The sequence below is a fragment of the Nerophis ophidion genome, linkage group LG11 (genome assembly GCF_033978795.1).
Source record: "Nerophis ophidion isolate RoL-2023_Sa linkage group LG11, RoL_Noph_v1.0, whole genome shotgun sequence".
Lineage (NCBI taxonomy): Eukaryota > Metazoa > Chordata > Actinopteri > Syngnathiformes > Syngnathidae > Nerophis > Nerophis ophidion.
Window position 1 is genome coordinate 52,896,534 of NC_084621.1, and position 13,546 is coordinate 52,910,079.

At 38.5% G+C, this 13,546-nt stretch overlaps 1 protein-coding gene across 2 annotated transcripts in view; it reads right to left on the reverse strand.

Annotated features, from left to right (window-relative positions):
• LOC133562239 (CUB and sushi domain-containing protein 3-like) overlaps positions 1 to 13,546 on the reverse strand; it is a 673,567-nt gene that overhangs the window by 60,678 nt on the left and 599,343 nt on the right. For both annotated transcript variants that reach the window (XM_061916244.1, XM_061916243.1), the window contains exon 60: positions 11,864 to 12,037. In XM_061916244.1, coding sequence (XP_061772228.1) covers positions 11,864 to 12,037 — 174 coding nt within the window. The remainder of the gene's footprint in view (positions 1 to 11,863; positions 12,038 to 13,546) is intronic.

Below are 13,546 nucleotides of genomic sequence, written 5' to 3' on the forward strand. Positions count from 1 at the left end.
ACTTATGGCATTTGTTTACATTCAGGCGTGCAAGCTTTTGTTAGCGGTGACGCCGGTGAGCTGTTGTATCCTACTTCGGTGAGTAGTGAAGCATGTTTAGTAGCTATTCCTTGTCCTCCAGGGATGATACTTGTAAGAAACTTACTTTATTTGTCGCCATTGAGGGGATGATTAGGGATTTAGAAGTAACTAAAACACTGCCGACTGCGAATGGATGTTTGCTGCTCGTTTTCTAGCCATGTCGTAAAGCATCTCTTCCTGAGAGTGTTTCAGTGTTATAACTTTACATTTATCAACTATTTTTAGGCCAAAATGCATCCATTCTCCTTTTTCTGTCTACACGGTCTGCTTGTAAGTACTCCGTGATTGTGTGCTGCTGAACATGCTCCTATGCTCGTAAACACAGAAATTTCATGACGCGCCGTCAGGCCCGTTACAAAAAAAAAATAAAAATTGATAGAAAATTGTGAACCGGTACTTTTCAAACAGAGTACAGTACCATTTTTGATTATTTAGTACTGTGATACTGTACTAGTACCGGCATAGCGTACATCCCTACATCCATCCAATTTCTGCCTCGGGGTCGGAGGGGTGCTGAAGCCTATTCCAGCTGCCCTCTGGCGGAAGTCGGGCTACACCCTGGAAAAGTCACCACCTCATCGCAGATAGACAGCATTCACAATGTACAAAAGACTGTCTCTGTAACGCTTGTTTTTTTTTTTGTGACATTGGCTTGCTTGAGTGTCGTTTACTTTTATGACACTGGAGGGGGCATTGAACGCATCATTAAATCAGCAGGCTCTGTAAGTTACGGTGAATTTCGATGTTGTTTCATTGGCAGTGTGTGTCAATACAAAGTGAATTACTTTATATACACTTTGATATCACTTGCTATGTGCTTAAAACTGTATTGCAACTCTTTTTGTCCGTTTTTATTGTAGTCTAATGGCTGTTTGGCATAAAGTTCACAAGCTAACTGCTAGCTGAATATCATACCGTGGTTGGGGCCTGTTTGTTGCATTGGACATGTTTGTTAGCCCCAATTTACACATACACTAGGGCCAATTTAGCGTCGCCAATTACCGTATTTTCTGCACTATAAGGCGCACCGGATTATAGGCGCACCTTCAATGAATGGCATATTTTAATATTTTGTTCATATATAAGGCGCACCGCATTATAAGGCGCATAAAATAGATGCTACAGTAGAGGCTAGGGTTACGTTATGCATCCTTTAGATGGAGCTGCGCTAAATGGAATGTCAACAAAACAGTCAGATAGTTCAGTCAAACTTTATCATTGGTTACTAACCAGCGTTCTGACAACTCCGTTCACTCCCAAAATGAATAAACAGCTGTTTTATTATTTTCCCTGATTCAATAAACACGTAAAAAACAGTCTGATACTGTTACGGTAAATCAAACGTTAGTGCAATCACAATATAGTAACACTCAAAATAGTGCAAAGCAATAATATATCAACAACTCAACATTGCTCAAACAATAATGTCACACAACACAACACACAAAATAAACACGTAAAGCTCACTTTATTAAGCTATTCCTCATCCACGAATCCCTCAAATTTTTCTTCTTCAGTGATCGATTCAAACAGTTGGGCGACAACGTCGAAGTCGTCAGTAAACGAGTCAGTGTCACTGCTGTTAATGTTAAATTCTTTCGCTGCTGCTCTATTCCCGTGTTCTACTGTGTGACTGATCACCTTGATTTTAAACTCGGCACGCCTCCCGCAGTCATATATCCCAGCATGCACCGCGCGCTTCTTCTTTTACCAGGGAAAATAAGTAGGGCGGCTGCTTACCGTAGTTGCGAGACCTCTTGTGGCATATTTAATTCTGACACTGAAGAAGAAGAATTCGAGGGATTCGTGGATGAGGAATAACTTAATAAAGTGAGATTTACATGTTTATTTTGTGTTGTGTTGTGTGACATTAACGTTTGAGGAACGTTGAGTTATTGATATATTGTTATTGTTTTGCACTTTTTCGAGACATCGGTAATGGAGTCAGTGTCGCTGCTTTTGTCTAGCAGTTCAGTGACAATTCCTGCTTTCCTGAAATCATGTCTCTCAATAGGAGCCATTTTGGGGTCTTTACTAAAACACACAAATGGAAATGAAACGGCAGGGCCTGGCGCAGTCATACAGGTATATCCCAGCATGCACCGCGCGCTTCTTCTCCTACGGGGGAAAATTAAATCGGCGGCTGCTTACCGTAGTTGTGAGACCTGTTGTGGCTCAATATTGGTCCATATATAAGGCGCACTGTCAGCTTTTGAGAAAATTGTAGGCTTTTAGGTGCGCCTTATAGTGCGGAATATACGGTAGTCTATCCACAGGTGCATGTCTTTAGAGGTTGGAGGAAGCCAAAGTACCCGGAGGGAACCCACGCAGTCACGGGGAGAACATACAAACTCTACACAGAAAGACCCTGAGCTTGGGAATCGAACTCATAACCTTCTTGCTGTGAGGCACGAGCACTAACCCCTGTCCGTGCTGCCCTGGCAAGAGTTAATGATGCATTCACATACGTGACGAAGCCTGTTTGGACATTCTACATTTCAAATGAAAAAAACACTTACTATGAAGGGAAACTTTTAAAAAAAGTAAAATTTATCCAAAGAGAGGATAAAACTATTATTCTTTACTCGTAAAACAGCATTAGTATTCAAGACGGATTTTCTGAGACAACACTAGGAGAAATAGACATCATTCTTAAACTTCAAGCACCTCCAGAATAATGTACAGGTACATATACTGTATATATATATGGGGGGAAATGTCCCTCTGGCGAAACCAAGCTCAGAATATTTAATGTGTACGATGTGTGTGTTGGGGTGAATGAGCAAGAAAGAGAAGATTGAAAAAAAAACAGCAAAACTTATTTCTACACCTCTCTCTTAGCCTTTTGCCTTCTTGGATGAATTATCAATGTCTGTGAAGTAATCAATATGCAGTGGCCCGATTTAAAGTTGCCCTTCCTGCAGACAGGCAAATAACCTCAGAAAGTGTATCTTGCGGTTTTCACTGTCTGCGAGCAAGCATATGCATATGTCTTAAAATTGTGATTTACTTCAGTTTAGACTTTAAAGAAATCAAGCTGATCATCATTTGCATGATTGCAGAGCCGCCAGCTACATTCTAGTAAATGCAAACCTTTCTGTATGTCTTAGAAAAAGCTAAGTCATTATGTGTGAAAGAACATTTAAAAAACACCAGGTTGGTTTAATGTAAATGTCAACAATAAAAGCTGAGCTAAAATTATTTTTAGGCGTCTGGTAAGTGTAACTATTGATACAACGCATTTAAGTTTGTTTTTATTTCACCCAGTAACAAAATTCTAACTGGCCAGGTCTATGACCCATGCATATACAGAAGAAAATGCGTGCAATAACACAGGCTCAGCAGGGTTCACCTCTGCAGACGTATTGGACTAACACAAACTGAAGCAGATTTACCACTTAATAATGGCCACACAATTTATGAGGACTAGTACCGAACATTGCTGTATATAATTCTGCATTGACATTTTAATGCGTAGATAATAGCTATTCTACACCAAAGATCAGCTCTTTCTTCTCAATTTCCATTTATTTGCCTTCGTAAAACTCGGTAATTTATCACAGAGCTGCTTCCCTCTTTAGAGTACTGCAGCAGGAGGCTAGCTTAACTACATGTTTATAAGAAGCGGGTTCTTAACACAGGCTGCTTATTGATCGTAATTGTAAGGAACAAAAGTTTTACGCAGAAAACATCTGTCTGGTGTGACACGTTAAACATCATTGTGGTTTTATGGAACATAAAGAGTCGATGTGTATTGCCGATGAATGTTATGTTTAGGATGTGTCGAAGTGTGTCACTGATCACCAATTCTGCTGGTACGATAAAACCTTAGCCATTTTTGCCTTAATTGTTCTCATTTAGTGAACAATGCATAGTAATTAATGACAAAATGTTTGCAGGAGGTTGGTATTTTTGAAGTTGTAAAAAAAGTGTTGCATGCAAAACATATTTAACCAAAACGTCCGCAGGATTTTGTGAAGTAGTAGAAACTATAAAATGATCCAGGTAAATATCCATACAGATGCCTTTGATATTGTACTCCTTTCCAAAAATTGTCCTTTTGATTCGACTCATCCAATAATCTGAAAGTGCTGATTGGTAAGTGTATTCAATACACAAAATGTATCAATAATAGGTTCTCAGTTAGGTCTCATACCAGAGGCAACAGGCAGCATCATGCACAAACAAGTTTTGTCACGGTGCCAAGAGTTTGCAGTTAAATATCATTCGTTTTAAATGGGCCAAGTGATCTCACACATGTTTTTATGAGACATTATGATTCCAAAATATAGTGCAAACCATTTCCTTTTATCACCATTTTATAACCTCTTACCTTGAGTCAGCAATCCATAGTGTTGTTTTTGTATGCACAATTAATTGCAGTCCAGCATTAAGACTGCCTATTAAGTCACATTTAATAGCAGAGATGACGTCTGCATTGCTGCAAATTCTACAGTCGTAACAAAAAGGACAGCATGTAATCCCTAGTTTAAATCCTGAAACTTTTAAAACAGCAGCCAGAAAAATAACCAATCTTTGAACTTTTGTCTGTAGTTTGATCGACTACCAATGTTTTGAATGCAACATATCCAGGGAGCGCATCAGCAAGTTTTTCCAATGCACTGGCCTTGCTTTCAATAATGGTGCATGAGAAGTTCTCCCTGTTTCAGGTAGTTAAAACACAATTTATAACTTCCAAGATCACTGTATTGTTAAAGTGGTACCTCAACTTATGAGATATGAGCTGTCTTTCAGAACAAATGTCCAAAACGATGATATTTATCTATGAAAATACTGAGAAGCTCCAGATGCTGTGTTTGACATGTTTCAGTTTGTTCTGTCTAGCCTTGACTCCTCAAACTGGACAATCAAGCATTACTTTTAGTACACCAACATACATATTGCTTGCTGTCAAATCTGACTTCTCCAGTCTGTCACTCAAAGACGTCTGTGTGCAACAATAACAATTTCATAGCTCCTATTTACGAGGAAGAAAACACAAGTCTGGTGCCCCCAAGGTAAATGCAAAGGGAATAGTATTACATTGTTTAATCAAACTGTTTGTAGTACATTCTGTTGTAAGGTTTTTCAAACAATATTTCCCATCTAAAAGTTTGTTTTTCTTTTGAAAAAGTTACAGTGGGGCAAAAAAGTATTTAGTCAGCCACCGATTGTGCAAGTTCTCCCACTTAAAATGATGACAGATGTCTGTAATTTTCATCATAGGTTCACTTCAACTGTGAGAGACAGAATGTGAAAAAAAATTCAGGAATTCACATTGTAGGAATTTTAAAGAATTTATTTGTAAATTATGGTGGAAAATAAGTACTTGGTCAACCATTCAAAGCTCTCACTGATGGAAAGAGGTTTTGGCTCAAAATCTCACGATACATGGCCCCATTCATTCTTTCCTTAACACGGATCAATCGTCCTGTCCCCTTAGCAGAAAAACATCCCCAAAGAATGATGTTCCACCCCCATGCTTCACAGTAGTTGTGGTGTTCTTGGGATGCAACTCAGTATTCTTCTTCCTCCAAACACGTTGAGTGGAGTTTATACCAAAAAGTTATTTTCTGGTTTCATCTGACCACATGACATTCTCCCAATCCTCTGCTGTATCATCCATGTATCCATTTTGGTATAAACTCAACTCATTGTGTTTGGAGGAAGAAGGGGTGGAAACATCATGCTTTGGGGCTGTTTTTCTGCTTAGGAGACAGGACGATGGATCCGTGTTAAGGAAAGAATGAATGGGGCCATGTATCGTGAGATTTTGAGCCAAAACCTCTTTCCATCAGTGAGAGCTTTGAATGGTTGACCAAATACTTGTTTTCCATCATAATTTACAAATAAATTATTTAAAATTCCTACAATGTGAATTCCTGGATTTTTATTCAGAATATGTCTCTCACAGTTGAAGTGTACCTATGATGAAAATTACAGACCTCTGTCATCATTTTAAGTGGGAGAACTTGCACAATCGGTGGCTGACTAAATACTTTTTTGACCCACTGTATGTTACATGTTAAAATTGTGTTTTGGGAGGGCCAAACAGATTAAATTGATGTAATTTCATTTCAAAGGGCGAGGTTGATTTGAGATACGAGGGCTTTGAGTTACAAGCGAGCTCCTAAGTTGGGGTACCACTGTACAATTGATGTCGTTGGCAAACATATTGGGATGGTATTGTACTGTGTAGAACAGAGGTGAGAACGGGGTTGGTTTTCATGCTTGTTATACCTCACCACCCCAGGGTGCTCTCTTTTGAAATATGGTATGGAGTTACAAAGTTGGAATCAAAGCTCACCTACATAGTCTTCTTCGGAGTAAAAACGCTTAACTTGAGGTGAGAAGACTTATTGTATTATTAATTTGAAATTGTAAATATTCAGCCTCTCAGTAGTTTTCTTTTGGGCCTCTACACAATGGATTTATAACTAACACTTACATAGTGTGAAAGGAAAGCTTTGGTTTAGAATGGGTGTTAGCTAGTGAACTAGTTTTTACACACTTGTTAGCCTTGATGGTAGCAATAAATTCTAGATGGGTTTGGTTTGCCACATTCTCTTTGAGTTTGGTTGTCACAGACGCTCATATATACATACATATCACATCTAAGGTAGGCTTGCCTAATCGTGGTCATATGTTCTTTGCTCATTTAGTGTTAAAATGCATTACATTTTGTTAATCAACTTGTCAATACAATTACACTTTAGTTCTGCCATCTTGTTTCTTTAAAAATGTTTTCCTTCAAAAATCCATTGTGACAACCAACTACTTGGGGCCTGATTTACAAAACCCAAAACCAGTGAAGTTGCCACGTTGTGTAAGTCGTAACCAAGAACAGATCAAAATGATTTTGAAATCCTTTTCAACCTATATTTGATTGAATAGATTGCAAAGACAAAATATTTAATGTACGAACTGAGAAACTAATTTTTTTGGGCAAGTAATCATTAACTTAGAATTTAATGGCGGCAAGACATTGCAAAAAAAAGTCCGCACAGGAGCATTTTTAACCACTGTGTTACATAGTATTTCCTTCTAACAATACCCAGTAAAAGTTTGGGAACTGAAGCAATACATTTTCGAAGCTTTTCATTTTGAAATATTTATTATTCTTGCTTGATGTACAGCTTAACTTGTTCAACAATCCGGGGTCTCCGTTGTCATATTTTATAATTCATAATGTGCCACACATTTTCAATGGGAGACAGTTCTGGACTATAGGCAGGCCAGTAAAGTACTCGCACTCTTTTACTACAAAGCCACGGTATTGCAACACGTGCAGAATGTGGCTTGGCATTTTGTTGCTGAAATAAGCAGGGGCGTCCATGAAAAAGATTTTGCTTGGATGGCAACATATGTTGCTCCAAAACCTGTATGTACCTTTCAACATTATTAGTGCTTTCACTGATGTGTAAGTTACCCATGGCTTGGGCACTAATACACCCCCATACCATCACAGATGCTGGCTTTTAAACTTTGTGCCTATTACACTCCGGATGGTTCTTTTCCTCTTTTGTCTGTAGGACAAGACGTCTACAGTTTCCGAAAAAACATTTGAAATTTGGACTCGTCAGACCACAGAACACTTTTCCACTTTGCATCAGTCCATCATAGATGAGCTCAGGCCCAGCGAAGCAGGCTGTGTTTCCGGGTGTTGTTGATAAATGGCTTTTGCTTTGCATAGTAGAGTTTTAACTTTCACTTACAGATGTAGCGACGAACTGTAGTTACTGGCAGTGGTTTTCTGTAGTGTTCCTGAGCCCATGTGGTGATATCCTTTACACAATGATGTTGCTTTTTGATGCAGTACTGCTTGAAAGATCGAAGGTCACGGGGCATTGAATGTTGGTTTTGCCGCTTACGTGAAGTTATTTCTCCGAATTGTCTGAACCTTTTGATTATATTAAGAATTGTAGATGGTGAAATCCCTAAATTCCTTGCAATAGCTCATTGAGAAATGTTTTTAAACTGTTCGACGATTTGCTCAGGCATTTGTTCACAAAGTGGTGACCCTTGCCCCATCCTTGTTTGTGAATGACTGAGCATTTCAATGGAGCTGTTTTTATACCCAATGATGGCACCCACCTGTTCCCAAATAGCCTGCCCACCTGTGGGATTTTCCAAATAAGTGTTTGATGAGCATTCATCAACTTTTTCAGTCTTTTTTGCCACTTGTGCCAGCTTTTATGAAACATGTTACAGGCATTAAATTCCAAATGAGCTAATTTAAAAAAAAATAAAAACATTTACAGTTTGAATGTTAACTATCTTGTCCTTGCAGTCTATTCAATTGAATATAGGTTGAAAAGTATTTGCAAATCATTGTATTCTGTTTTTATTTAGAATTTACAGAACGTGCCAACTTCACTGGTTATGGACTAAGATCCAATTACCACACACTAAACAGCGTGTGCAACCAATAAAACAGTGTGTACCATCAGTGAGCACATTGCTTGCGATTTACTAAGACTGCATGTGCAATTGAAAAGTGCTGCAGACTGCCTTATTTAAATTAGGATTTCACGTGTACCATTCGGAGCTTCAGCATGGAGAAAGCCTGATATACTGCACAGTCATGTTATCATGCACCTACCGGAGGTGTTTTGCTATGTTTGTTTTCAAACATGCAGGAGACATTTATTACTTTTTATGGGCATTTTAGAAGAAGTCGTGCAGTGCATTTACATTGAAACTGCTTTTTTTTTTTTTTTTTTACAGCTGAAGGTGTGCTCATTGAAGAGATGCTGCACTTTGGTTCAATATCCCAAAAATGCGTACTGAAATGTTATTTTCATGTAAGCAATATTTTAATCATATATATTCTACTGCGATGAGGTGGCGACCTGTCCAGGGTTAACCCCGCCTACCGCCCGAATGCAGCTGAAATAGGCGCCAGCGACCTCCCGCGACCCCAAAGGGGACAAGCGGTAGAAAATGGATGGATGGATGGATGATATATATTCTATGTGGAAAAAAACAAGCTCCATTAAAACATAATAAATGACACCAAAACGATCAGTTTTATTTGTTTTAATCAGCCCCTTAAGTCCTCAAGCAGCTATCCAATTACAAAAAGGATTTTCGCTGATTAGACGATAAGTCTAAATGTTTTTAGTTCTGACTGTCCAAATATTTTTACACACACACGTAGTATGGAGGATTGTCGTCTGTCTATCGTCCGTCTGTGCACTGATCCTGCAGCTGTGTGTGCAACTTCCAGATAGAGGAGCACGTCCTTCTGACACGTGTTAAATAAAACACTTAGTATTGCTTTGAAAACGGTGTAAAGTGTTGATAAATCACATTGCGCATGCTGAATAATTTTATTTGCATCTTCTCTTCCCAGTATTGTGGCCTTTTGAAGATTAGCACAGTGTTTTTCAACCTTTTTTGAGCCAAAGCACATTTTTTGCGTTGAAAAAATGCAGAGGGACACCACCAGGAGAAATCATTAAAAAAAGAAACTCAGTTGACAGTAGAGAGTCGTCGTCTTAATCGTTGGATATGACTTTAAAGCATAACCAAGCATGCATGAATATAGCTCCTGTCTCAAAGTACTCTACTGTCACCACCTGTCACATCACACCCTGATTTGTTTAGAACATAGGTATCAAACTGTGGCCCGCGGGCCAAAATTGGCCCGCCGGGTAATTTCATTTGGCCCTTGAGGCAATATCAAATTAACATTAGAGCTGGCCCGCCGGTGTTATACAACGGTGCCGCTGTAACACCGCATTCACCGATTTCCCGGGAGACTCTCGAATTTCAGTGCCCCTCCCGAAAATCTCCCGGTGCAACCATTCTCCTGAATTCCATCCGGACAACAATATTGGGGGTGTGCCTCAAAGGCACTGCCTTTAGCGTACCCTAAAACCTGTCGTCAAGTCTGGTTTTTCCTCCTCACAAACAGCGTGCCGGCCCAGTCACGTAATATATGTGGGTTCTACACATATGTAAGTAAATGCAAGGCATACTTGATCAACAGCATACAGGTCACACTGAAGGGGGCCATATAAACAACTTTAACACTGTTAGAAATAGGCACCACACTGTGAACCCACACCAAACAAGAATGACCAACACATTTCGGGAGAACATCCGCACCGTAACACAACATAAACACAACAGAACAAATACCCAGAACCCCTTGCAGCACTAACTCTTCCGGACCGCTACAATATACACCCCCTCCCCGCTACCAACAAACCCCGCCCCCCTAACCCCACCCACCTGAGCCCCGACATTAACTGAGCAGTAAAAAGGCCTGAATGGTTGATTTATTAATTTTTTTATTTTCAAATGTATTAGCCTCTGGAAATAGTTAATGTTAACATTTACCTCAGAAGGCTGCAAATACAAAACAAGCATTCGATTTTTATTTAAATTTGATTTGATATGCCATTGATATTTTTTAATTATTATTATTATTATTTTAAACAAAATTTTGCATGTCACTATAAAGTTATATACGCCTTGCTTGTTCAATATTCAATGAAAAACTTGTTTGGGTCCCTATTAAAAGGTTAATTTGTTCAACCTCGGCCCGCGGGTTTGTTCAGTTTTAAATTTTGGCCCACTCTTTATTTGAGATTGACACCCCTGGTTTAGAGGTTTTTGCTGTTTTCCTGTGTGTAGCGTTTTACTTCTTGTCTTGCGCTCCTATTTTGGTGGCTTTTTCTATTTTTTTGGTATTTCCCTGTAGCAGTTTCATGTCTTCCTTTGAGTGCTATTTCCCGCATAAACGTTGTTTTATATATCTATATATGTATATATATATATATATATATATATATATACATATGAAATATATATGTAATACTCCAGTTGGTGAATTATACTCCTCCCCTCTTAACCACGCCACCCGCCCCAACCACGCCTCTGCCCCACCCCCGACCACGCCCCACCTCCCAAAATCGGAGGTCTCAAGGTTGGCAAGTATGCCAGGGGGGCCCGCCCCACTATTTGAGAAGACTATTGACTGAGCTACAGTAACTGTAATGTTACATTTTAGGGGGAAACAGGTACTATTGCAATTTCTTATTTTCAATAATTTGTCTGTCTTTGCAATGACAAAGAATGCATTTTTATACATTAGCCTTAACTCTTTCTTTACAGTATTGTGCTGCTTTATTTAGCCAATAATTCATTGCTTCTGTACAGAACCCCATATTAAAAATGCATGTGTTATTCATGGCTTTCATTGATTTAATTAAGTTGGGATAACTTAAAGCAGTAAGCAGCAGAAACCAATAGAACGAGTCTTAACTCTCACAAGACGGATGAAAACTACTGCATATAAAGTTTGACTTGCAGAATTTTTGACCGGTCTTAAAAATATGTGATGTGTTTACATTTAACTTCAAAAAGATTCGGGATAGCGGAATAGGGGATGCATTTGTCGAGTGAAATATTTCATCATGAAACTTTTGAGAGAGGAGGTGATTTTCTTGACAATGAGAATAACCAAAATATATAGAACCTTTTTCACAAATAGATTGAACAATATTTCCATGCACCATCATTCCACATTGCTTGTTTATACACAACTTATCAAGGGTGACACAGTATGCAAATTGAACATATCGATATGACGGTCACTAACACCATCTATGTTTCCAATGAGCTACTGGCTTATTTTGCCTGTTCGGTTGACTTAAAGCTGAAATGCAGCAACTGACAAAAAATATTATCGGTCTGAAAGCAGCAGGGTACAAGACAGACTGTGAGATTTGATACAAAACACACGCCATGCAGTTAACAGGTTATTACTCACGCAAGCACTGAGGCAGGTCTCCATTCCACGTGCCGTTCCCTGCACAGGTGAGCACAGCAGGGAAGGACAGTTCGTAGCCCGACAGACAGCTGTAACTCACACTGGTGCCCCACTCCCACACCGAGCCCACCAAGAGGCCGTTAGGGATGGATGGAGGTTGTTGGCATGTCACCACTGTGGGGAAACATAACGGCACAGTCTGAGTTTTAACACTCAAAATATACCTCGCATTGCAAAAATCACAAAAAATGAATCTTCAAGATGTCAATTAGGAAGATAGGATAAAATGCTGTTAAAGACTTCAATCCAATATTGCTGGTATAGGAGTAGTGCAAAGTCTACAGTAAATTTCTACAGTCTGCTGGTGCGAATTGCCTTTTTTTAAAGTGACATTTGTGGTTAGGAGGAAAAAAAGAGAAAGGCTAAATAGACTATCTAGTTATACAGTATACCTATTCACACAAAAGTATAAGAAAACCGCAAATTACTACATAATAATTTTGTCTGCAACCTATTGTTGCAGCTGAATAAAAAAAGCCATTTTTCTCTAACTCTTGGAGATCATTAAAATGATTTTGTGACTTTACAGAGAATAGCCTACCACAGTCCTTACATTTGTGCAAATGCCATACTTTCTTCCCAGCAGAGACAGTAAGGGCCAGTATGCCTAAATAATAATAATAATAAAACAATGACACATGTTACCATTCAGCCTGAATGTGATTTGAACAATGGTCTCCTTCATCAGAGAGCAAGCATCATTACTCTTTGAGATATCCAGCCACTCAGCAATTTTCAATGAAATTCTATGTTTTCATTATTTGGGTGATGTTTGCAGGGCCAAATGAGAGACTTTGGTCAGTGGAAATTGGCCAACTATATATGTTAGCTCATGTGTTTATAAACACAGTGCATAATCTAAAATAGTGGCTGTGGTATGTTTACTCAGTAAACATACCACCATGTCATTTTTATTGCTTATATACATTATATATTATTGGAATGTTATTGCTAGTCATTGCTAGAATATTAAATTATTTGTGGGTTGAGTGAACGCCTGCACATTGCTACACTAGAATGCACAATGAACTTAATTATGCATGAGAGTATTAGCTTGCAAATTGTAAAGCTTTCTTAAACCTTGTGGTAGTTTGGTGGAACATTTTCATAAGGCATTGAACCTACACGGTAGGGAAGGGATTTAGGAGCCTTTTCTTTTCAAAGAGCCGTTCCAAAGACTGGCTCGTTGTTTCTTATCAAGGGAACAATTAGTTGTAGGAGTAACAAGATAATGATGAGAATAATTTAAATTTGTACAAACATTTTTGTATTGTTCTGTTATGTTAGCAATCATTTTATTTTTGTTGTGCTTTCATTGTAATCATTCCATTAGTGGTGCCATATCCCCATTCTTTGACAGTGACATCACTATCTTGAACTTCCCCTTACCTAAAACAAGTTTTATCACGAGTGTATTTTAACAATACAAAAAAAAAATACAAATAATAAGTAAGAGTAAAATATATAAATGTATACAAAAAATATGATTAAAAGTAAAAAAAAAAAAAACTAGGACATCATGAAAATGTAAATACAAAGTATACTACCCTACCTGGTGTGTGTATGCTTGAACTACTTCATAACAATGAACAATAAAAGTGAATCCAAAGAAAAAAAGAAGTA